At 39.0% G+C, this 26,764-nt stretch overlaps 1 protein-coding gene across 4 annotated transcripts in view; it reads left to right on the top strand.

Annotated features, from left to right (window-relative positions):
- The window catches only part of SHLD2 (shieldin complex subunit 2), a 92,052-nt gene extending 66,163 nt beyond the window's left edge, over nucleotides 1-25,889 (top strand). For all 4 annotated transcript variants that reach the window (XM_070569471.1, XM_070569454.1, XM_008519263.2 and 1 more), the window contains 6 exons: nucleotides 1,809-2,003; nucleotides 2,166-2,300; nucleotides 7,461-7,667; nucleotides 13,417-13,645; nucleotides 22,949-23,064; nucleotides 25,531-25,889. In XM_070569471.1, coding sequence (XP_070425572.1) covers nucleotides 1,809-2,003; nucleotides 2,166-2,300; nucleotides 7,461-7,667; nucleotides 13,417-13,645; nucleotides 22,949-23,064; nucleotides 25,531-25,793 — 1,145 coding nt within the window. In that variant the 3' untranslated portion in view covers nucleotides 25,794-25,889. The remainder of the gene's footprint in view (nucleotides 1-1,808; nucleotides 2,004-2,165; nucleotides 2,301-7,460; nucleotides 7,668-13,416; nucleotides 13,646-22,948; nucleotides 23,065-25,530) is intronic.
- The last annotated feature ends 875 nt before the right edge of the window (nucleotides 25,890-26,764 follow it).

The raw sequence follows: 26,764 nt of genomic DNA, 5'->3' as shown, positions 1-26,764 counted from the left end.
CTTGGATGGGAAGACATTACATCTTTGTTTTCACTAATTGCTAATTGAAAATTGTCATTTCCTTCCATTATGAATAAGGCAACCCTCGATAGTAATATTAACAGTACCGCTGACTTGGTCACCGAGAGAAAGTACCTATATTTTCATATCACATTGCAGTTGTTGAAGATAACTTAAATATCGTTCATGCCCATTGCTACTTTGAAATTGCAGTAGTTGTTACATATTCTACTCTATCTTGTTATTTAACGTATTCATGAGGTACAAGAGTTCTCAGTTTTAAGAATATTTTGATTACCATATTTCTATATAATTGGTTTTGCAATCCACTTCATTTTATGCATTTAAAAATATTATTCTATGATAAAAATTTTCTAAAATTAAATAATGGTAATAGTTGTACAACTTTGTGAAATGCTAAAAAAACCACTGAACTGTACATGATACCTTTCTCTTCATCTGGAAATATACCCTCTCCCCCAGTTACTACCTGGAAAAGTCTTAGACATTTTTCTAGAAGCCACCTCAACTATTCCCTCCACTGAAAGAATTATCAACCTGGGGATAGTCAACAACAAACACCGGGCTGAGGGTATAAGAGACACATGTAAGCATTCCTGAGAACACACAGAAACACTACACAAGGCAGTTGAAAGAAGCTTTATGTACATTTCCCGCTGCAATCAGTTAATAGACTCTGCTTTCTAAAAAGCGCTTAAGTATTTTTTTCTAAGGTCTTATTTTGGTCACCAACCAAATATACGTTGAATATCAACATATATTCAAACATACCTCCCTCTCCTTTAGGGAAATTAAAATCTAATCAGTAAAGCTCATCAATCTGTACATTAAAATGTCTACATTTTATTGTATGTAAAGTATATCTCAATAAAAATGTGAAAAAAAATTGAGACGGGAAAGAGAAAGACATCTAAATGGCATAATGACTGAAGAATTAAATAACCAATGTAACAATCAAGAGAAATATTACAGTGTGCTCAAATGCCAATGAGAGACGAAGCTCTCCAGGTTCAGGGTAAGGAGAAATCACTGGGAGCCCATAGTGGTGCTTATTCTCGGTAGTATTTGGATAGATAGAGAGGAGGATGACGGCACTGCAGCCAGTGAAAATGGTGAGGACAGAGGCTCAAAGGTGGGAAAGAAGGAGCGTTCAGGAAAAGAGCCAGTTAGGCGACTCTTAGAGTATTTCAGGTGGGAAATGCTAAGAATCTTGACGAAGAGTAGCAGTGGTTGGGATGGTTGGGGAAGCGTGATCAAGTCGGACTTCAGGGATTGGGGACCCTATTGGATATGATATTATTAACAAAATAGAGAAGTAAGAGAACAGAGCAAGTTTTTTGGAGATGGTAAATAATTCCATTTCTATTGGTTAAAAATATCAAGCTTATTGTTACTATTTTATTTTTGGTGAGGAAGATTGGCCCTGAGCTGACAACTGTGCCAATCTTCCTCTGTTTTTTTGTATATGGGATGCTGCTCCATATACAGTGCTATATATAGCTTGATGAGCAGTGTGTGGGTCTGTACCCAGGATCCAAACCTGCGAACCCTGGTCTGCTCCAGCAGAGCACACGAATTTAACCACTACACCGCCAGGCTAGCCCCTATCAAGCTTATCTTTGCATCTAAACTGATTCAAGAATAAGCTACATGTTTTGTAGAAATGAAATCATGTTTTACATTTAATCACACTTTGCAACCTAAAATACAGTTCTAAGGAAATATCGTGTTGTCAAAAAAATATCATCTTGCTATCTTTTGCATGTGTGTGTGTTTTTCTTTCTTAGATTCCAGTATGGTTAGCGATGTGGTCCTTCAAGACTTACTGGCGTATGTGTCTTCGAAACATTCTTATCTCAAAGATCTTCCTCAGAGGCGGCCTCAGAAAATGAACAGTATAGAATTTGTAGAACTAGCGTGCCTTCGGCCCGATATTTTAGTCCACGCAGTGGTGAGAGTTGTTGATATCACTGTACTGACAGGTAAACATTTTTGGCGCCTCAATTTTCAATTATGAAAAAATTAAGATGCAAGACTGTCTTCATGTACCGTTGGGTTATCACCGTGTATTTATCATTAGACAAAGTATGGTATCACATGTGATAAAGTAATGCCGACTAAAATATCCCTTTTTTCTTTTCCAGAGGCAGTGTACAGCTACAGAGGGCAGAAGCAAAGGAAAGTTATGTTAACAGTGGAACAGACCCAAGGTCAACATTATGTGCTTGTATTATGGGGTCCTGGAGCCGCCTGGTACCCTCAACTTCAAAGGAAAAAAGGTAAATACACCGAAAAGCATTTAATCTATTTATAGTTAGGTAAATGATTAATGCTTATGAGATGAAAAGAATCAAGATGAAAGAATGAAAGGAACGTTAAGAGATGAGACCACATTTAATAAATATAAGTGATCATGATGGAATATTCCTCTACAGATTTCTGCTGTTATAATGTTATAACTCCGGTAAACAATTCAGTGATCTAAAAAGTCCTCTATAATTAATGCTGGCAAAATAAAAGCTTCTATTTATTCCCAAGGATTCTACTTTACCTTTTTAGTGAAGATCTTATCTCCTCCAGATGATATTCCTTAAAAATTTAATTCTGCAGAAGTTCTACAATTTTTATTCAGCCAAAGTACTCTGATAAATAAACTTCTCTCTAGTTATAAGGCAGATGTCAGGGGAGTTGCATTAACTCTTTCATGTTGCCATGTTAGTTTAATGAATTACCGTGTTCCAGGTTTTTATTCCAGTTGTTTTAAAAGTGTGGACTATTAGCCATCTGTAGAATGTTTATGTTTAAAATATGATCCATGATTACATTTTTCTTTAAAGCATAAGTTAATAATTGATGATGTGTTGAATTCAATGAAGTTGATATTTCAATAAAATAGTCGCATATCTTCCGTTTGATATTGTGAGATCCTTTAGTTATCACAGTGACAGAGAGTTTAATTAGTGGCTTATGAGTTATTTTACCCTGCTCAATTAATTCAGAGATTGATTAAGTGTGTGACCTATTCTTTTTCACTCGAAAGAGTTAATGTCTCTTCCTAAACTTCTGCCTGCAAAATAGTTATCAAAAGATAAGATCTGTCTCATTGTCTCTCTTAATCATTAATAGCCTATAACTAGGATTTGAGATAAATCAGACTTTTGACTTTTATGTTAGGATCAAACAGCGACAAATATTTGTTTGGTTGAGAAATCTGACAAACATGTATCAATGATGGGCTGACCGTCGTTATTGACCTGTCCTCGCAGGAGGGATCATGAGTCTGGTGCATGACGGACAAAATGTAGGTCAAAGTATTATTCCAATTACAACGGAGCTGGAGCACAGCAGACTGCTCCGTGCTTAATATGGAGCAAAATAAATAGCTATTTGATTAATAGAAGAGCCATTGTAGTCGTTTCTAGATAATTCTGTGGTATTTAGGTTAATATTGAAAATTTATGAATCTAAGAATTAAGATGTAGTTGTTCTTTATTCATTCATTCATTCCTCATATTTTATTTATAATCATCGTTTTTAACTTTTCACATCCACCTCAATACGTCTAGATCATTCTTTTTAAAAATGGGAAAATACCAGTTTCGAAGGATCATCTAAGTGGTGATTCTACTTTCAGAAGTTGTTAGCATTCTATCTGTTCATTTCTATTCTAGAAATATTCATTGAATATTTCTCGAGGCGTCCTCTGTATTAACCTCTATGGTGGGCACTGGCTTTACTTGTTCCCGAGGGTAACAAACTCACCTTTGGTGATATAATCAGAAATGATCATCAAGCAGTCATTAGTGAATACTGGAGATAACAGAGTTGATGTTTTGGGAAGAACAATAAGAAATCTCAAATTCACATTCTTTTGGAATACGCATTGCTAGCAGGAATTTGGGATGCCTCAGACGTACACATATTGGTCACAGTTCAGGTCCTAACGAGGGTGGACTAGAGACATAAATTACACTTCTTAGTAATAATTGGATACGCATAAAATAAGGTATTCAGAACTAAATGCCATTCCGATGTAATGTCGTCCTGAAATTATTTAAGAGAAGTCTAATATTTTAAAAATATAATAAGTTATAACAAAGTACTCTCACGACATTACTAATTAAGCGCAGAGTGAGGCAAATGCTCCTGACATTTGTGATTATGCTTCATGTGCAATCATAGTTACATCTGCATGAAGGTTTGAAATCCATTCCCAGTCTTAGTTCATGACTCCAATATAGAAATGTGTCACAAATTGTCTCAGTATCAGTACCCCTCAGGCTTCCTGGGCTAACCTGCACACAACTCTGTTCTGTTACTTCAACATACCAGTCTTTTTCCTGCCTTGGGATCTTGAATTTGCATTTCCTCCGCCTAGAGTACTTTTCCCTCCACCTCTCCCAGTGGATAGCTCCTTCATCTCTCAGCTCCAATTTCATCTTCTCAGAGAGGCCTCACACATGTATACACATGATTACTCCCTGTCAGGTCTCTCTCTGTATTCCCTTCCTACTGCTTAACACAGTGGAGAGTATCTAGCTTATTTGCTTGCTTGGTAATTGACTGATTTTCTCAGTGGATTGTAAATTCTGTGAACACAAGCTCCCTGACTGGCTCATTCACCGTCGTATCCCCATCACACAGCACTGCGCCTGCTCTAGCAGATATTTTCTTAGTGAGTGAATGAATGAAGAGTAAAATACAGGCCAGGCAACCGTTCAGAATTCCCACTGTCTTTAAGGACTAAGAGACCCGAGTTTGGGGAGAAAATAACGTTGCTTGTTTCAAAAGGTAAAAAAGTTGCGAAGTTAAAAATGCATGCATGTGAAGGTTTTGCAAGCCCTGGGATGTATTAAGGACTTATGTTTGAATTTGGGCACTGAGGGCTTGTAGTTAGGACTAGGACTCTACTCTGGCCAACAATTAAGGGGATGCATTTGAAGTATACAGGAGTATCTCTCAGTGCATCAGCGAGGCTGCTCATGGATTTCAGAGGAACTTGGAACTAGGAGCTGAAGAGTGTTGTGGGTCCCAGGCAGCTTCTCTGTGTATTATTCACTTAGTGCAGAGTTTCTCTGCTTCCCAACCATGCGGAAAGCAGAAGATTGATACTCTGTAGCTCCTAATTTTCCTTTTCCTTTTAAGAGACCAATCCCATTTCCAAATTTCCAGCAGAGAGAATCTGATTGCCCAAATTGGGTTTGATTCAATCAATGGTGGCCTGGAGGACAGGGTTGAAACATACCGATAGGAATGGCTGAGCTTGTTTCAGAGGCAAGAGGACGTCAAAGGGTCACTTGTGGGCTGGGTGGACACACTGTCAAAGATATGTGTGTTCACTAGCCTGGAGAGATGTATGTGATGCTTTGTTTAGTTTAAAAAGTAGATCATAAAACTTCATAAATGAGAGGATTCCATTTTAATAAAAGTAGATTTAAGTATGTATATACATTTAAAAATCTGGATATATGATGCTACAATGCCAGCAGTGGCTATCTCTACATGGTAGTATTATGTGTTTTTTATTTTTTCTTTATACCTTTAGTTTGAATTTTGTGTGTGAAATATGCATTTATTTTTTAAAACTTTTAGTATGAAAAACTTCAAACATACAGAGAATAATATAATGAACTGAAGTACCTATTATTCAGCTTATTAAAACATAGCCAATCTTATTTCACCTATTACTTTCCTTATCTTTTCCTGTCTAAATATAATAAAAGCAAAACTTTTTCCTTTTTTAAAAAAAGAGTATGTAGCGTTAGGAATAGCTAGCTAACAATTTCAGAAAAAAATAGAATTAAATTTATACTTCATATTTGTGTCAAAATAAATTCTAGATACATTAGAGATTCAAATATTAAAAAACAAGACTAGTAGAAGAAAATATAAGCAAACTTATGTGGAATCCAAAGATTAGTAGGTTAAACAAAGTGTAGCAACAAAAACTACTACACATAAAAATCACCATATACGAAATTAAAAGGCAAGTGAAAAAACAGAAAAAAATATTGCATTTTGTAAAACAGCAATGCAATAAGCAAAAGACAAATATCTGTAAGGATAATTTGGCAATAGATAAATTTCCAATAAGTATATGAAAAAATTACTCTTGTTAGTAGTTGAAAACACACAAAATAATAATGACAGATGATTTTCCTCCTGAGAAATTGATAGAGAACATATAGGTAAACAGCCACTCTCGTAAACTCTCATCTTGGAATTGTAAATTGGCAAAACCTTTCTTGAGGACAATTATAATGTGTATGAGAGCCTTAGCGTTTGGACTATCTTTGGCCTAATAATTACACTTCTAGGCTATGCATAATTGTCATACCTGTGCATAAAGATGTAGCTAAAAATATAATAGTGAAAAATAAGACAAAACCAATATGCCCCAAAATAGAGGATTGCTATAATAATTTTTAAGACTTTGGTATATCTATGCCAAAATATTGGCATATTATGCAGTATTTTAAAATAATGTAGACCAATACTTGATGACATGTAAAAATATATTTGACCTATTAAGTAAACTGAAAACTGAATGTCCACTAAAACTTTAACTGTGTTTATTTTGGGGTGTTGCGATTATGGCTGCTATTTATTTATTAGCTGCTGTGATTTCTAAGCTTGTATTGTGCAATAAGACAAGAAAGCTATTTTAAAATAATGATTGGTTTAAGCAACAACTGGGGTATATATGCTTTAGTTCTTTCTAATGATGCTGTGTCTACACAGATTTATTGACTTGTTTTAAGATTCTCCACAAAAAATTATCCATTGAAAGAAACTAAGGAAGTGGCTGGGGGTGTGTGAATTAGCCTTATGGCCTGACAAAGTAGGAAACTAAAAAGACAGCTGTTATTAGAAAACTTAGTGCTAAGAGAACTCTTTTTGTTTTATGATAAAGTTTCAGTTTATTAATATAGAATATGATTATTTGGCAAGAAGATCTGTGCTACTGTGGTTTTAACAATTAGAATTACTACTGAGGGAATTAAAAAGAGGTGCAACTGTATTTAAATGCTTTTTTTGTGCTCTGGAAAAATTAGCTAAATAAGAAAACTAAGGTGTTGGAAAAATCAATGAGAGATATTGATTATGGCAAATGTGTCCATTTCTGTGTCATTATTTTGAAAAAATCTTTGTGGATATCAAAACGAGAATGTGCTACTCTGAGAAGCAGTTGGTTATGATAAATTATGACTATTTGGGAGACTAAGAAATGTTTAGAAAAAATTTTTGTTAAAATTACCTCTGGCATCCTTATCCTATTGCCTTGATACAATATTCATATTTTGTGTCTTTATACCCAAATTCCTTAGTGTGATAAAAGTTGTCTTTAACTGATTTAATCAGGTCAATCTATTTAATCTGATTCTGAGCCTAGATTGTTTCCTTTTTGCTGACTTTTTGTTTTTATTTGTTTGTTTAAGATTATATTTGGGAATTTAAATATCTTTTCGTTCAGCGCAATTGTGTCCTAGAAAACCTAGAATTGCACACAACGCCTTGGTCATCCTGTGAGAGCCTGTTTGACGATGACATAAGGGCGGTTACATTTAAGGCAAAATTTCAAAAAAGCACGTCCTCCTTTGTGAAGATGTCAGATTTAGCGGTACACCTGGAGGATAAGTGTTCAGGTAAGCTCTTTATATATGTAAGATATTGTTAGTTTTAATATAAGCAAAGAAGCTACCATTTGTGGGAAAAATGTACAACCAAACATAAAAGATTTACAGATCTTTGTAAATAGCTGAACCAGATATTGACGTCTTCTTAGCTTTTTGCCTACAATCCTTAGGGGTGAATTTATAATTACTAGAGATCACTTAAAAATATTTTTGGTGTATAGTTACCAACAGCTCATCATTTAATAAATCAGAAATAGAAAAATGACCCTAACCAGAGTCACTGTTGAGTTAGACATTTCATCAAGTTACTAAGCTGTCATCTATGTATTTAACATTGATCTGGAATCTGTGAAATTTACTTACTGCTTTGTAAACGTGATAACACACTTCCTGAACTCACGTGTGTGTGTGTGGGTATAAAATTCATCCTCAGAAACATACCACGTAGAAGATTGCCTTTGATTATGAATTTTATAGACATACTCATGCTTTCCATTAACTAAATATGATTAAAATAATTTATTTTGAGTGAAGTAGTAGCAGGAGTGTGTTTAGGTTTAATATGCCATACCCTTTGGAACAAAAAGAGAGTGAAATAGTGAAAATAACTAGATAAATTGCTACAATGTTGGTAGGACTTTTCACTAATTGCTTTAGTTGCAGTTGCATTTTCTTCCTAACCACAGAGACGCTGCTAAAAAGATACTAACTCCTAGTTGAAGATGGAACAAATTAAACATCATTTGATGCTGTATTTAAGGTTGCTAAAAGCCAGTAATTAGTAAATGTCCGTGATTATTGGTTTTGGAAACTCATGGAAAGTTTTCCAGTGGCTATTAGAGCATATATATTTAGAGGGGAAATAAGGGTTTTAAAAAAATGTATCTGCGGATTTATTGTTAGATAATTTAAACTTTTTAATGAAAAAGAAAATATTTGGTCGCAAAACGTTTCTCAGAATTTGTATAACATCACCATTTTTGATGCTTTTATAGGTTAAGTTATTAAGAATAACTCAGGAGCTTTGGATCTTGATACTAAATTTTAACTTTATTTCCCCATTTGCCTGAATAATTTTCTGAATTCTTATAGATGGTTTTAGATTTTATTAAATGCTAGATGTGGTTTAAGTGAAATAAGATTGTTTTTACAATTCTTCGAATGAAAAGAATTCTGTGATCCAAAATGAAATAAGCTGAAACTCCTAAGAGATCATGTGCTAAGATTCTAAAGTGTGTTTCTGGGCCTTTTCTACTAGCATGCTCTGCCGCCCTTTGGTGCATCCACAGAAATATAAAAGTTGTGTCATATAGCAAAACATAGGATATTTCAGAGTTAGTGCTTTTCAAATGTGGTTGTGTCCAATTTAAAAAAAATTTTAACAGAGATTTTGGGGTGTAATTTTCATACAGTAAACTGCCCTTATTTGAAGTGCACACATTCACACTGCTGAGTTTTGACATGAAACCCACTGAGCCTTCATCACAGTCATGAATCCATCACCAGGCTGCCCCTTTGTAATCTCTCCATTCCATTCATCCCTGCCTCTCCTACTTCCTGGCAGTCAATCTACTTTCTATCACTAGAGTTTAGTTTGAATTTTCTGTGATTTTGTATACATGGAATCATACAGTACATGTTTTGTTTGGCATCTTTAACTTAGCAAATTCTTTTGAGCTGTGTCTGTATCGTTGTGCATATCAATAGTTCACTCCTTTTTATTCTGTTGTATGAATATACCATGATTTGTTTTTTTTTGTTTTTTGTTTTTTTATTTTTTTCCTTTTTCTCCCCAAAGCCCCCCGGTACATAGTTGTATATTCTTCGTTGTGGGTCCTTCTAGTTGTGGCATGTGGGATGCTGCCTCAGCGTGGTTTGATGAGCAGTGCCATGTCCGCGCCCAGGATTCGAACCAACGAAACACTGGGCCGCCTGCAGTGGAGCGCGCGAACTTAACCACTCAGCCACAGGGCCAGCCCCCCATGATTTGTTTATCTGTTCTTCTGTTGATGGCCATCTGAGTTGTTTCCAGTCCTTGGCTATTATAAATAAAGCTCCTATAAACATTCATGTAGAAGGCATTATATGGATATAGTCTTTCTTTTCTCATGAGTACATACGTAGGAGTTGAATAAGTAACTGGATTGTATGGTAGGTGTATATCTAACTTTTTAAGAAACCACCAAACTGTTTTCCAAAGTGGTGGTATCATTTTACATTTCTGCCAGCAGTGTATGAGGGTTCTGTTTTTTCCACATCCACCTCAATGCTTGGTATGGACATTCTTTTGAATTTTATCCCTTCCAATAGGTGTGTAGTGATAGGTCATTGTGGTTTTAATTTTGCATTTCCCTATTGGCTAAAGATCAAACATCTTTTCATGTACTTAATTGTCATCCATATATCTGCTTTGGTGACGTGTCTGTTGAAATCTTTTGCCTATTTAAAAAAGTCATGTTAATTGTTTTCTTACTAAATTTTGAGAGTTCTTTATATTCTGGGTAAAAATTTCTTTATCGGATATATGGTTTGCAAATCTGTTCTCCCAGTCTGTTGCTTATCTTTTCATTCTTTTAACCAGATCTTTTGAAGACCACAAATTTTAAATGTTAATGAAGTCCAGTTTATCCATTTGTTCTTGTATGAATTGTGCTTTTGGTGTCGTATCTAGAAAACCTTTGCCTAACCTCAGTCTTACAAAATTTATGTCCTGTGTGTTATTCCAGAAGTTTTAGAGTTTCAGGTTTTATATTTGAGTTTATGATCTATTTTGAGTTAATTTTTGTATATGATGTGAGGTATGGCTTGGAGCTCTTTTTTTTTTTTTTTTTTGTGCATGAATATCCAATTGTTTAAGCAACATTTGTTGAAAAGATTATTATTTTTCCAGTGAACTGCTTTTGCACTTTGTCAAGATCAGTTGTCCATGTATGTGTAGTCTATTTCTGGACTTTCTCTTGTTTCATTGGGCTATTTGTCTGTCTTTACACCAATACCACCCTATTTTGATTACTGTAACTTTATAAGTCTTGAAGTCAGGTCTTGTTGGCCGTCCAACTTTGTTCTTTTTCAGAGTTTTTTTGGCTAGTCTAGGTCCTTTGCGTTTCCATATGAATTTTAGAATAAGTTTGTCAATTTCTGCAAAACAGCCTGCTGGGATTTTATTGGGATTATCTTGAAGCTTTAGCTCCATCTGGGGGAGAACTGACATCTTAATACTGAGTTGGCTAACCCATGAACAAGCTATATCTCTATGTTTATTTGTGTCTTCTCTAATTTCTCTCAGCCGTGTTTTGTAGTTTTCAGAGATTAGGGCTTTCCTGTCTTTTGGCAGATTTATTCCTATTTTCTATTTTTTATTCTCTTATAAATGATGTTTTTTTAAAATTTCAGTTTCAATTGTTTGCTGCTAATATATAGAAATACAATTGATTTTTGTATATTGATCTTGTATTTTGCGACCTTGCTAAACTCACTAAGCTCAACAGTGACTGTTCAGCAGACTTCGATTTGCGACATAGACGATCGTGTCAACTGTGAGTTAAAACAGCTTTGTGTCTTCCTTTCCAGTCCAGATGCCTTTGATTTATTTTTCTTGCCTCCCTGCGCTTGATAGCTCCCCTAATATAATATTGAAAAAAAGTTGTAAGAGCAGACATTTTTACTTTGTTCCTGATCGTAGGGAGAAAGCATTCATTCTTTTATTATTAAGTATGATATTGGACATGGGTTTTTTATAGATGTCTTTTATCAGGTTGATGAAGTTTCCTTCTATTCCTAGTTTGCCGAAAATCTTAAAATCAGGAGTAGGTGTTAGAATTTGTCAAATGATTTTTTTCTCCCATCTATTGAGATGATCATACAGTTTTTCTCTTCCAATCTTTTAGTATAATTAATGACAATGGTTGATTTTTGAATGTTAAACCAACTTTGCATTTATGGGATAAACCTCGCTTGGTCATGATGTACCCTTTTTATGCATTGTTGGATTCGACTTGCTTAACATTTGTCAAGAATTTTTATGTCTGTGTTCATGGGGGTATTTGTCTGACGTTTTCTTTTCTTGTAATATCTTTTTCTGCTTTTGGTGTTAGAATAATGCTCATAGAAAGAGTTGGGATGTATTTCCTCCTCTTCAATTTTCTGAAAGAGTTTGTTCAGGACTAGAGTGATTTCTTCCTTAAGGTGTTTGGTAGAATTCTTCAGTGAAGCCACCTGGGCGTGAAGTTTCCTTTATCGGAAGGTTTTAACTACAAGTTGAGTTTCTTTAATAGATAGAGGGCTATTCAGGTTCCTACTTGTTCTTGAGTGAGCTTTGATAATTTGTATCTTTCAAGAAATTTGTTCATTTCATCTAAGTTGTTGACACAACAGCAACAAAAATTTATTGGTGTAAAGTTATAATATTCCCTTGTTCTCCTTTTTAATATATGCAGAATCTGTAGTGATATTGGTCTTAACCTGATATTGCTAATTTGTGTCTTCTCTCTTTTTTTTCTTTTCTGATCAGTTTGGCTAGAGGTTTATCAATTTTTATTGATCTCAAGTCACTCCCTTTTGGCTTCATTGCTTTCTATTTTTCTGTTTTTTATTTCATTGACTTCTGTTCTGATGTTTCTTATTTCCTTTCTTCTGCTTTCTTTGGTTTCACTTTTTCTCATTTCTTAAGGTGGAAATTAAGCTCATTGATTTGAGACTTTTCTTTTTTTCCAAAGTACGTGTTTAGCGAGTATCAGTGCCCAGCAGGCTGTGAGCCCCTTGAAAGCAGAGTCCACATTCACAGTGAGCTTTTAAATCTTAGGTATGCTGAGCGCTATACACTCTTGTAATTCACGTAGGGATATATGACGTACTGGGAAGAGATGACGAAACAATCTTTGGGCGCTAAAAGACGGAAGAAAGTTGAAGGCGTTAGGAATAGGAAAGTCACCATTAATGGGACTCTCAAAGAGATAACCAAAAGAGAGAATGGGACACCAGAATGACGAGTTCTTGACCTGGAGTGTACTACCTGCTGAAAGGATGAAGAAGAACCAATTCAAAGGGTCAAGAAAGGCTCTGAACTGAGTGTGGAGAGGAAGGGAGAAGAAGGCTCAGATAATCAGAGACCTCACTAATCTACAACAAGGCAAAGATAAATTAGAAAAAAAGATTGTCTGGCAGATAGTGGGCACTCAGTATTTGTTTAAGGAGTGGACGCATGACCAGTGAGTCGTGGAAGAGCATGCTCGAGGTGCCCGTGGGTCTCCTTTAGTAAATGAGGACTCAGTGCTCCTGTGGCTGTGTGACCAACACCCAGAGCGTGACGCTGAGGGGCAGGAAACTGAAAAAAGTTTTAAAAAGGTGACAAGCTGGTGGTCTCTTCTTTTTGGACAAAGTAGAGAATAGAAGAATAGCTGAGCTCCTATTTGGCTTTTGACAACGATGACTTTAAAAAGACGAAAGAGAGGACAGGGAGAGAAGCTGTTAGCTGGTTTCAAGTGTTCGAAGGGATTCCTCTTAAAAGAGGGGTTACACTTATTTTGCATGATTCCAGAGGACAGGGAGGAAGAAAATATCCTCCTGCTCAGCCAGTTTAGCCAAGGAAATCTTCACCCATTGTCTGGGGAAGAGTGACGAGGTGACGAGCAAGAACAAGACGTTGGCTGTATCCTTCACCAGGGGTAACTGTAAATCGACTACATAATGAGCCGTGTTTGTAAATTAAAATTATCATTTTGATCCTATAACTTATAATTTTTCTGTTTGTCTTTTATAGGAGTGATTCTAATCAAAGCCCAGATTTTAGAGCTCGTGTTTCCGACGACAGCAGCTCAGAAGATAGCTCTAAACGCTCGCAGCTCTCTGAAGAGTATTTTCTCTTCTCTCCCCAACATCGTATACACTGGCTGTGCAAAATGTGGACTGGAACTAGAAACAGACGAGAACAGGATCTACAGGCAGTGTTTTAGCTGTTTGCCATTTACTATGAAGAAAATATACTATAGGTAAGGCAACTAAGCAAGCTATTTAGGTGGAAAATATTTATTATTATAGGACTCCAAATGACCAAAAAATTACACCTATCAATTCTTACTTTATAACAAGGACTAACTAGAGCTAATCCAAGAGAATAAATTTTTCACCCAAGTGATAAATAGCTATTTTTGAAAGCCAAAAGTGCCCAGTAATCATAACAGGAATTTTTAAAAGCAGTAATTGGGAGATTTTATTGTCTTCAAGCAGTTATATTAAAGAAAATTTTTACTCAGTTTACATTTTTTGCCAAAATCTAAATGGCTCATAAGAAAATCATTTCCCTCCTTTAAAATGTAATTGAAATTTAAAGGTTAAAATTATTATATCTGATCTAGCCAAACTCTAACCTGAGTTTGGAAGCTAGTAAGATGTTTAACCTTTCTGTACCACAGCTTTCCCAACTTCACATTAGAAATTAAGGCTAGTAAACATTCTATGGTAAAATTGTCAACCAGCTCAGGGAAAAACACATTGTTTTTCCAATAATAAATGTTCAAAGTCTTGGATAATCTTTTTCTTTTTACCTTATAAATTACAAGCCTTTACAAAATAGCACTCAGTGTTTTATGCTCTTTTCTATTTCTATGTACTGCAGTATCTAAAAACTAAATGCAAACATATTCACATGTTATCATGGCGTACTTTAAGAAAATTTACAGACACTTAGTCCATAAGCCTTATTTCCCTTTACATATATTTATATTTGTTATAAATAAGTAAACGACTTTTGTTCTTACTTTGAAAGTTGCCTGTATGGGAAAGAAGACTGAATTATGATGCATGGTACATAACAAACATAATTCATTAAAATTGATTTCTTATCAACAGTTAAGGTCCCTTAGAGAGAGAGAGAGAGTGTGTGTGTGTGTGCGCGTGTGTGCATATTCTTATTTTATATCATTCCTAATGTTCCTAATCAATATAATTATTTATTGGACAAAAATGTTGCCCAAGAAATATCCCTTATGGAGAGGAGGGACTTTGAATCTTCAGTCTGACGAATGACTGCTCAAGAGAAGGGTTTCACAGATCAGTATCACCTGATTACGGTATAACTTAGTGTGAGGTATGTAAGATATAGCCCTAAACTATACCACATTAAAGATGTAGTGCTAATTTTTTGTGTTACTAGAATGTTGAATAGACATGCTAAAGCAAGAGTTGTTTTGTTCATTTATTTAAAAGCCTTTAAATTGCTTTTAGGTTTAGGGTCTAGATTATTTGGTTTCCTTGAAAAGAAAATGTTGAGATTAAATAACAGATGCCCTTCAAATTACCACGTATGATTCAGAAATCATCTGCGTAGGTCAGTCAGCAAACTGAATAAGAGAAAGCTCTGAGTGCTTACTTTTCCCAGACGCAATCAAATAGCTGTTAGGTATCCACATGTGTTCAACTGATATTTAGTACTATGGAGGTTATACTGATTGATATAAGTATATTTTTGTACTCAAGAAACTTAGTAGTCCATTTACGAAACACTTAATGAACTTTTGTGTGGCATGACAGCTGTGAATGGATCGATCACATTTTATGTTGATTCTTTGTAACTTGGAACTGATTTTCCAATGGAAACTACATTAGGTATTATGGTTGGAGTCTCATACCAGCCCACAAAGGCTTATTTTATCCAGAAGAAAGTGTAGGTAGCATAGTTACTGTTCTTAAAGCTATTATAGAACTTGAACACCATCTTTAACAAGGTTTCTATAAGATATGTATTCAGGATTACATTTTAGGAACACAAGATATACATTGTTTTTTTCTGTACTAGAAGCAAAGAAACCAACAGCAAACCATTAGTCAAGGCTCCTCCAGAGGCAGCACTAGGGGGTCCTTGAGTCTCTCATGAGATTGCAGTCAAGGTGTAGACAGGGGCACAGTCATCTGAAGGCTTGACTGGGGTTGGAGGATTCATTTCCAAGGTGGCTCACTCACATGGCTGGCCGTTTGAGTTCCTCCTCACATGGGTGTCTCCACAGGCTGCCTGAATGTTCTCACAAAATGACGGCTCCTTTCCCCAGAGCAAGTGAACCAAGGTAACGTGAGGTGGAAGCTGTTCTTTTTATGCCCTAACCTCAGATGTCACGTGGCATCACTTCTGCCAAATTCTGTTCATTAGAAGCAAGATTAGCTGTATAGTGGAGAATGGATTAGAGCGAGGCTAAGTACAGAGTCGAGTTAAGAGGCCATTGCCTTATGTTTGGGGGAGAGGTGACACGGTGGCTTGACTGGAGTGTAACTGGTGGGAATGGACAGATTTAAGAGTAGTTGGGAAGTAGAATTGGCAAGATTTAGTGATGAGTGGCAAGTAAAGGGAGATCATGGATACATGATAGATCATTGATGATTTGGTGAATAATAAGATTTATTGAAACAAGTAACAATGGGAGAAATGCTGATTCACATGAGTGTGAGGTGCTGAGAGGGCAAAAAGCTGGCAAGTAGTTGGATATACAGAAATGCAGTTCATAAAAGGAATCTGAGCTGGGTTTACAGGCTTGAGAATTATCTGTGGTGACCACACTCTTCATTGGTCTCTGCTTCCTGTTCTGCCTTCTCAGTCTTTGGTTATTACCTCTCCTAATAGGTCATTCCTATCACACTATAAACACACTCCAGTATCTCTCATATTAAAAACACATAAACAAAATCATCCCCTAACATTACATCTCCCTCTTGTCGCTCACATTTTCTGCTCTGTTTTGTGTCCAGCCAAACTTCATTAGAGTTATAAATATATTCTTTCTCTCCTTCTGCATCTCCAAATTCACTTCAGCTTACTCCATCTACTCCCACCATGCCACTGGCATGGCTCTTGTCGAGCTTATCAACAATTTTGATGCTGCCTAATCCATCGGACACTTCTCTTCCACCTTGAATTTAATCTGTTACGTTTGTCAACTTAAAAAAGCAAATTTGCCTGTTGTTTTGTCTCAAAATGAGTTTTTTTCAGGAATAGACAGAAGAATTGCAATTCCGGATCTGCATACTATGGCAAACCATAGCCAAATGCGGAAAAGAAAGGAGGGGAACTGCTTTTATAGAGAAAAAGGGGGAGTAGGGAAGGCTGTTCAAACAGAAGTCCACTGGGGGAAAGTAACAATGCGGGGGGGGGGGGGGGGTGGGGGTGGGGGGGGTGCAACGGCTTCTCATTGGCTGAGCTGCAGTGTTTCTCATTGGCTGAGCTGTGGCATTTCTCATGGGCTGAACTGTGGGGTTTCTCATGGGCTGAGCTGTGGGGTTTCTCATTGGCTGGGCTGTTGTCAGGTGGGGAGAGAAATCTTCCTTGAGCGGTAAAGTAGTTTTACTGCCCCAGAGTAAAGATGCAAGCATCTGTCTCTTTCTGGTGTAATTGGGGATGTGTTATAGGGCGTGAGAGCTCCCTCTACAGGCCTTCCCATCTCCAATTTAGTTAAGGTTTCTTTTATTAATGTCCACATTCAACGTGTTAGACCACTTGTAGCAGCCTCCTCTCTTACCTTCCAGACACCGCTTCACTTGGCTTTCTAACCTACGTCTCAGGCTCTTCCTGCTCCCCTCTTCTTCTATCCACCTTGAAATGTTGGAGTGAACCCAGAGTCCTCTTCTTCGTCCTTCCTCTTTATTTGTTCTTTCTGTGTATTCTGTCTCGATGATCACAACTCTGTCCATGTTTTTAAATATCATCTATATGCTGGTGACTTTCATTTACGTCTTCACTCTGGCTTTCTTTTCCAAACTCCAGTATTCAAATGCTGAATTTTCTGCTGATAGTCCTACTTGAATGACTTATAGGCATCACACTCTTAAAAATATCCCAGTGGACTTGTTTTTCCTGTCCATATTCAAACTTGGTTCTCCCCATTTTTATACTTAACAAATGACCCACTGTCTACCCAATTAAGCTATAAACCTGCACATAATCCTTGAATCATTCCTTTTTCCTTACCTCCCACGTCCAATCTACTGGCAAGTCTATGACTTTTCACCCAGAACTATTGATCACAAATTCATCCACTTTTTTCCATCTTCACTGCTAGCATCTTAGCCCCTTGATCCTCTACAGAGGTACTATTGACATTTTAGGCAGGACAGTTTCTTGTTATATAGGATATCCCACACATTGCAGAGCACGTGGCCCCCCTGCTTGCCTTGCCTGGCTGAAACCCCAGTTATCGTGAAACTAAAATGGGAAGTCAGTACTTCCTGCTCTAGAACCACCTGGGCCTAGTCCAGACCACTGCTGTGTCTCATCACACTACCACAGCAGTGGTCTCTTGCTTGGTCTCTTTCTGCCTGTGCCTCCTCCAGCCCATTCTCCACACATCTGACGGACTGGTCACTCCCTTACTTAAAATCCTGTCAGTAGTTTCCCAGTACACTTGTTGCCTCTGTGGTCTCGACTGCTGCCACCCTTTCCCTTGCTCATTGTGTCGCAGCCATACTGGCCTTCTTTCGGTTCTCTAGACACTCTGATTTTCTTCTCCTTTGGGCTTTCTTGCACGCTCTTCCCTCTGCTTGACTCCACAAGGCTGGCTCCTTCCTGTCTTGGTTTAAGTGGCACTTCATCAGAGAGGTCTTCTTAATCCCCCTGCTTTATTTTCTGTGACAGTACCCCATGTGCGCAGTTTGTAGTTTTTTATTTGCAGATTATCTTTTCTAAAAAAAATGTTTACTGAGAAATAATTCACATACCATCAAATTAGTCCATCTAAAATACACAATTCAGTCATTTTAGCATATTCACAGGGTTGTGTAACTGTCACCACAGTCAATTTTAGCACATTTTCATCACCCTTTCCTTCAAATGCCCCGTACCCCTTAGCAGTCACTTCTCATTCTCCCCTCCCCCCAGCCCACAGCAACCACTCATCTGCTTTCTGGCTCTATAGATTTGCTCATTTTGGACATTTTATACAAATATAATCATACACTGTGCAGTCCTTTGTGACTGGCTTCTTTCACTTTACATGTTTTCAAGGTTCATCCGTACTGTATGTATGAGTCCTTCCGTTCTTTTTATCACCAGATCCTGTTTCACAGTATGGATAGACCACATTTTATTTATCCACCCATCAATTGGTGGGTATTTGGGTTGTTCCAATTTTTGGCTATTATAAAGAACTCTGCTGTGAACATTTATGTGTGAGTTTTTGTCTGGAAATGCATTTTCGTTCCTCTTGGGTGTGTGCACAGGGGTCGGATTGCTGAGTCATGTGGAAACCACGTTTCACCTTTTGAGGAACTGCCAAACTGTCTTCCAGAGCCGCTGCCCAGCTTTCCATGCTCACCAGCAATGTGTGAGGTTTCCAGGATCTGTTTTTCTTTCTGTTGCTTGTGCTTTCGGTAAATCTAAGAAAGCTATCATTCCTGAGCCAAGATCATAGAGATTTACTCCTGTATTTTCTTCTAAGAATTTTATAATTTTGGCTCTTATATATAGGTTCATGATCTTCTTTGAGTTAATTTTTTATAAATATCATTATTATTTTAATATTTATAGTTCTTTTGTGTAGTTGCAAAGTGTCTTACTTTTCAGAGTGATTTACATTATCTGCTTTAGTAAATCAATTAAAAATTAATGCATGTTGACGACATAAGACATTTTGTTCATATTTGAAATATATTCCATTTTATCACATTTTTAAAATGGAGCTCAATATATATAATCTTAGCTTGCAAATAATTGGTACTGCATTACTAGGAAATAATATTTAATTCTTCTGTTAACATTCTCTCTCCTTCCATTCTGAATGACAACCTTGATGGATAGAGTATTCTTGGTTGTAGGTTTTTTCCTTTTAGTGCTTTAAATATGTCGTGCCATTCTCTTCTTGCCTGTAGGGTCTCGGCTGAGAAGTCCGCTTATAGCCTGATGGGCTTCCCTTTATATGTCACTTGTGGCCTTTCTCTTGCTGCTTTTCGGATTCTCTCTTTGTCTTTAATTTTAGACATTTTGATTATAATATGTCTTGGTGTGGGCCTCTTTGGGCTTCTCTTGATTGGAGCTCTCTGTGCTTCCTGAACTTGGATGTCTGTTTCCTTCCTCGGGTGAGGAAAATTTTCCTCTATTATTTCGACAAATAAATTTTCTGCCCCTTTGTCTCTCTCTTCTCCTTCTGGGACCCCTATAATCTGAATGTTAGCATGCTTGATATTGTCCCAGAGTTCCCTTACACTGTTCTCATTCTGTCTAATTCTTTTTTCTCTTTTCTGTTCTGCTTGGGTGATTTCCTCTAGGCTTTCGTCTAGCTTGCTGATCCGTTCTTCTGCATCCTCTACTCTGCTATTGAGTCCCTCTAGTGAATTTCTCATTTCCAGTATTGTATTCTTCATTTCTGATTGGTTTTGTTTTATATCTTCCAGTTCTTTGCTGATATGCTCACTGTGTTCATCCATTCTTCTCCGCATATCTGTAAGCATCCTCATTATATTTTGTTTGAATTCTTTCTCCAGTAGGTCGCTAGTTTCTGTTTCACTTAGTTCTTTTTCTGGTGTTTTGTACTGTTCCCTTGCTTGGAAAGTATTCTTTGCCTCCTCATTATGCCTCTTTCTCGGTGCTATTTTCTTTGTACTAGGTGAGTCAGCTATGTCTCCTGATCTTGGAGAAGTGGCCTTATGTATGAGATGCCTTAGGAGGCCCAGCAGTGTGCTTCCCTCTCGTCACCAGACCATAAGAACCAGGAGTGACCCCTTTGTGGGCTACTTGTGTCCTTCTGCTGTGGCAGGGTTGCTCCCACTGCAGGTACCCAGGGAGTCTGATCTTTCCTTCCCTGGCCAGCTGTTTGTAAATCCGGTCTTGGGGTGGGGGGGCATCAGCACTGTTGGCTACAAAGTCTATCAGCACACTCTTATTGCAATTGTCCTCTTAATTGGGTTGGTACCCAGTGTAGCTGGTTGCTAGGTTCAGGGGCTACAGTTGTGATAGGCCTGAGGCCAACAAGGCTGTTATCAGTTCTCTTAGGAGTGCAGCTGAGTGGGGCTTGCCCTTGGCATGGGGGCACTCAGTTGTTTCAGGCTTTGGAAGGTGGGGCTGATCCTTTTTATGGCTATTTGTGAAGCCCAGGTCTTCTGCCTGCTGATAAGCCTCACCCCCCACCAGACCACATACACTGTCAGCACAGTCCTGGTCCGTGCACACTTCTCAACCCCCTGGAGCATACCCCAATGCCACACTGCAGAGGCCCCCACTTCTCCCCCAATGCCCCCCACAGTTCACCTGGTCCTCACACAGGCCCTGCCCCACAAAGGCAGACACCCTTGCCTGCCTGTAGAGGATCAAGGCACTCAGTCAATGCAGGCTGAAAAGTAGCCTGAGGGCTTGCTGTTAGGTGGGGCCAGTCGCTAGGGCGGGTTGCCTGTCCTGGCTGAACTGGATTAAATCTGTGCTCTAGTGGGTGTGGCAGACCCCTGGGCTAACAGCCCAAGGAATGCACTTCAATGGCCCCCACCGGTGTCCATATCAGCACACCTGGACCAGCTCAGAACAATGGCCCCCACCAATGTCTCAGTCTCCGGAGAGGACCCTCCTCTCACCAAGATGCCCCCAGAGCCCACCAGATGAGTCTCGTTTCACCAAAGGACAGTCAGCCTTCTCTCTGGTGATTTTAGGTTGCTGCAATGAGTGAGTTTGTGTGTGGGCCCTTTAAGACCCGGATCTTTTCGATTTCGGCCGATAGCTTTTCTAGGGATGTCCTCGCTGCAGTTAATAGCCAGCAAAGCCAGACAGTAAGACCCCCGTCTCAGCTGGGCTGAGTCCGAAGGATGGTTATAGCAGTATTGTCCCCGCTCCGGACCTCACTCCTCCAGGGAGGGCTCGTACCTTAGGGTGGCTCCCTCCTGACCAGCTGAGAAGTTCCCCTGCTCCCAAAGGTGGCTTTTTTCCTCTCTGGCCAGAGTTACTGCCTCTTCTGCCTTCGTCAGGACTGTCCCTTGTTGTGGGGGTTCTCTTTATCCAGTTTTCAGTTTTCAATCCAGGGTGATTCTTCCCAAAATTGTTGTAACCTAGTTCTGTTCGTGGGAGGAGGCGAGTTCAACGTGTGCTCACGGCGCCATCTTGACGAGATCTCTACTTTGAGTTAATTTCTGTGTGTGATGTAAGGAAGGGATCCAACTTCATTCTTTTGCAGGTCGATATCCAGTTGCCAGCACGGTTTGTTGAGAAGACTATTCTATCCCCATTGAATCATCTTGGCACCATTGTTGAAAAGCTTATTGTCTTTCTCCCCCACTATATCTTACGTTCCTTGAGTGAAGGAACCTGGTCTGCCTTGTTCACTGGGGTATGCCCAGTGCTTAGCAGAGTGCATGTGCATAGTAGATGTTGAGTTTGTATTTGTTGGAATAAAGAAAGGAGGAAGAGAGAGAGTCTGTGGAAAGAGTGTGGAGTGAAAAAGAGGAAAGGACCTTGAATCGTCATGTGGGTAGAGGGGGAAGTAGGTTTTCAGAGGGACGATCAGAGTCACATTTTAGCTGTTACACTAAATTCCCCTCAATTAATGAGTCTGTTTCTAAATTCTGTTCTCAACTTATTTTTTAAAAATTAATTTATTTTTAAAAGCAGTAATAAATACCATGGTAAAAATGCAAACGATAGAGGAAGGTAGAAAACAAAAAGTAAATGTCTTCTTCCCATCCACCCCATGCCATCAATGCCGCTTGCTTGCTTGTTCCGAGTTTTTGTATATTCTTTCTGTGATTTTTGCTCATACCAGCACATGTATATCCCTTTCTTTAAAAGTGCATAGGTAAAATAATAGTATTCATATTGTTTCGTTCATATTGTTTGTTCCTGAGAGTATGTGGTGCTCCTTCCCTACTAGCACTTATAAATCTTCCTTATCCTTTTTAACAGCCACGTAGTATTCCATTGTGAGATGTACTGAAAATTATTTATCTAGTTTCCTATTTACTGACATGTAAAACAGTTTGTTTTTGGTAGGATTCTTCCAGTGGAAAAGAATAACTTGAAATTGTGATTGTGAAATATATCTTTATTTTTATTTCGAAATGTAATTTACGCAACAGTATGAGATAACATTTTCTTATATTAGTTTCTGAAACTTTGACATAAATATGAAATAAATAAAATTTATCAATTTATCATTTTAAACTCTTAAAAAAAAGCCTTTCTCTCATTTCTAGGATGTTTCAGAACATCTTAGAGTTGTTTTAAGAATTAAAATTAACCCTGCATAAAAACCCAGTGTTTTCTGAAATGGTATTGCATTTCAGCATTTCTGTAATTTGAAAATCTTTTTGAAAGTCATGTGCCATTTACTCTTTTCTAGGCCAGCTTTAATGACCATAGCTGATGGAATATATAAGGTGTGCGTCCATGTAGGATCACAGCTGATAGAGAAGATTCTTCTCGACATTTCTCCTGACTGGCTCAGTAGAGCTATAGGTAAGATACCATCACGCCATCGAGAGGGTGTTCTTGGTGAAGCCATTCATTTCAGGAGTGTAGATAGTATTTGGAACAGAAAGAACGTTGTACCGTAAATTAAGGTTTTTTTCTGTCAGTATAAAAGCAGGAGGATAATTTAGCTCGAGTGAAACACCAGACTATGTGAATGGGAAGGTGAGACCTGCTCGACACCTGTCTCAGCACATGAATAGAGGGGAGCAAGTCCCGGATCTCTTCTTACCCTAAGTTTCCAATCGGAGAGCAAAAACACGAGGACTGCAGTTCTATAATAGTTAAGTAGATGAATGTGTGACAGTATATAGGTGAAGATACTCCCCTGTCCGTGGGGTGGATTTGTGGGATATTCAGCTACGAAGCTGGGGATAGTCAGTGGCTGACAGCAGAGTGCAGATAACCCATTTGTGAGATGATCAAACTCCATACTGTTCCTTATCAGTCTCAGACTCCAGGCAGATGAGCTAATTTGGTTCTACTGATTGCTCTGTCTCTTAACAGTGGATGAGTTTTTTTCTTGCTTTGTTTGTGTGTCTAGTAATTTCTGCTTGAGTTCTGCAAATTGCCCATAGAACAGTATAGACTGAGGTCAACAGTTGCCATCCCCGGAAATGGGCTTGCCTGTTTTCCTTGACCTTCATGGGGGCGGGGGGTGGGCAGAGTGGAGTCGATCTTGTAAGACGTGGAGTGGATTTGAGTTTGTTGTTGCTGTAGTTACCGTGGGGTCTCCCCTGGCTTCAAACGCCTCTGGCATTATCTTTGCTGATGGTGGGCAGTGGTTTGCCAGAGAGTTTTCCCCACTGTTCCCACTCCACCATCAGCTTTAACGCTTCACTCTGCACCTGGGCCTCAGAGAGTTTCTTTCTGTGTCCTCACGCCTCCCCAAGTTGTACAGGCTCTGTTGGTGGTTATTTGGCGGATCCTAGCCTGGTGGGAGGGGCGGAGTGATTCTCTCTGACTCTGGCTCAGCCCTACCTCACACAGGCCTGTGCCTCGGGGTCTTAGATGTGGCGCTTTCTCCTTGACCTGCCCCTCCTGCTCTGGCAGCCTCGCTCTGCCTAGTGTCTTTGGTGGGTCTTGTGTGGTTCTGCCCCTCTCCCAGCAGTAGTCACCACTGTTGGTCTTGATCCAGGGTGGTTTTTGGCTCTTCCCCAGGGATAGGGGGATTTTTCTTTTACCTTTCCTCCATTTTCCATGCATCCTCACCTGTACCCTGGGCCAACATTTGCCATCCTGCTTCCAGTAGTTTGAGGCTTTTGTTCTTAAGGGAGTGGTCCTGAGTGGTGTTTAGTGCTTTTCCTTGTGGTGGCTTCTCCCCTTCTCCAGGCCTTTGCCATAGTTGGAATCTTTTTCTGATGTCTTGCCTTCTGTCCAGGCTTGTGAGCACCTGGTGGAAACGACAAGAGCCTGCGAGGCTGCAGACTCCGCTGTCTGTGGCACTGGCCCCTGCTTGGCTTTTAGCAATTCATTAAAAGCTTAAGCACATTCTTCCTTCTTGCTTGTCTGGTAGCCCTGTCTTCTTCCTGAGCTCTGCCTCAGGTAGACCTGTGTCCCTGTTCTCTCTTTCCTTACATTTCAGTCTCCTTGGCTGCTGCGGAACCTCAGCTGTTATAGGTTCAAGAAAATTGTGATTTTGTAGTTTATTCATTCATTCAGATTATCACTAATCTTGATTTTTTTTTTTAGCTTATCGAAGTGAAAATACAAAAATTTTGAGTATTGTAGAGAATTCTCACACCTCCAAAATATGTCATTGAGCCTCCAGGAGTCTGGAGACCCAGTCCAAGAGAGGCTGGGGGTATTGGTCAGGGAACTAGTATTGGTCAGGGAACTAGTATTGGTCAGGGAACTAGTTTAGTTAGAGCCTAGTTGATAGTCCTTGTCAGTGTAGTATTGAGCAAGCTGCTAAATAACTTGATTTGTTGTCCTAAGAAAAATAAGAGGAAGAATATACGCAAAGGGCAAATGCAAAACACAGCGACATGTCCATCTATAATTTTAGTATTGTTATATTGCCAAGATTTGATGTTCATTAAGTAACTAATTCAGGGTTCTGCGATAGAAACGATAAATACGTGTGTGTGTGACTGTGATAAGAGCTGTAGACTGGGTCAACGTAAGAGGACTTTTCTGGATGGGCACGCCCTTTTTGTTTCAAGCTTAACTTAGGACAGCATTAATCTCAGTTCTTCCCGCTGTTGTCTGAAGAAGCCAGAAGCTGGGCCGTAATAGGAAATGCCTCCCCCCGCCCCCACCCCGTGATCAGCAGAGGTGGTGTCCTCATTCTAGAGGGCCCTCAGCAACCTGAGAAGAGAAAGGATAGAAAGCGAGATTTAAAACGGGGCTGGGACTTGACACGTCAAGGGGAACGACGAACCCTTCCACGTGTGCGGTTCTCTTGGCCTGGCAGGGACGCTGAGCCTGTGTGTGTGTGTTCGTCTTCCTCAGCGCCCCCCGCAGAGGTCACCTATGGCATGGTCGCCGCCGACTTGCTCCACGCCTTGCTGGCGGGCGGCGGGGCCCCTTGTGTGGTGAAGGTGCAGAGCCTCTTCCTGCTGGACGAAAACAGCTACCCCCTGCAACAGGATTTCTCGCTCCTAGACTTTTACCCCGACAATGTGAGCCCGCCTCCCAGGCCTTCCCTGAGACCAGGGGAAAAAATTGCAGGCGCTTCGAGGACAATCCCTGAAATGGTGCGTCTTTTGAAATAAATGAATGACGCGGCTTGGGCTGAGGGGTTTAAATAAATCTATTTTATGAAGAGAACTGTGCTAAATATATAAATTAAAACTGTTTTTCTAAGAAAATTCTGTGAGGTTTTTTGTTGCTTTCATCTCTTCCGTTCTTGCTTCTAGAGAAATGATCTAGCCACACAGGCAGCCCACAGCAGGTCCCTAGGAATCAAAGGGGCCCTGTTTCGTCTCAGCCACACTCCAGGCGACACTCTGAGTCCTGGGGACACAGACATGAGACATTCCCTCAGGAATGGCGTTTCTGCTGTGCTCACAAGCTCTCAGCTTTCCCATATTCCTGCTTCACTAAACCATCCACGTGGAATGACCTTGCTTGTAATTCTGCACCATATTGGATTAGTTCACATAAGCCCACATTTAGACATGTTCAAGACAAGCATGTCTGTCTACAAAGAAGCTTTGAAAATGAAGGAAACAAGATCACGCTTCCACTCATTTTATAAAGGGAGCAAGAGAGGCACATTGTTCATTTGTGTCTCGGACTTCCGTGCCTCACTGAAGTTACTTACCAACAGACGTTCGGCCGTTCGTTCTCTCGTGGCTGTAGATGCTTGTGTAGAGTGTAGTCGCGAGTGACGAGTGTGGGTCGTAATTGACCTGGTAAGTCTGGAGTATGCTGAGTGTAAAGAGATGAATAGTATTGCTTGAAGATAGCTAAATTCATGATGAAACGAACAAGTTTATTTTACTTTGTGTTTTTAAAAATTCTTTTGGTTCATTGAAACTGTTTTCTCTGATTTAATTTTGTTTTTTTTTTTAACTTGGCTTCTCTGAAAATGAACCTCAGGACTTTTGTGATTCTTCCAAAAACAATATGCAGAAATGTGTGTGAGTGCGTGCACACCCACGAGAGTACATTTTCCCGTGAGAAGGGTTTGTGGCTTTCAACCAATCCTCAGAGGGATCTTTGACAAAAGAATAGGAGCAAG

Source organism: Equus przewalskii, chromosome 1 (assembly GCF_037783145.1).
Source record: "Equus przewalskii isolate Varuska chromosome 1, EquPr2, whole genome shotgun sequence".
NCBI lineage: Eukaryota > Metazoa > Chordata > Mammalia > Perissodactyla > Equidae > Equus > Equus przewalskii.
Note: the sequence above shows the minus strand (reverse complement) of the source record. Positions and strands in the feature narration are given on the sequence as shown.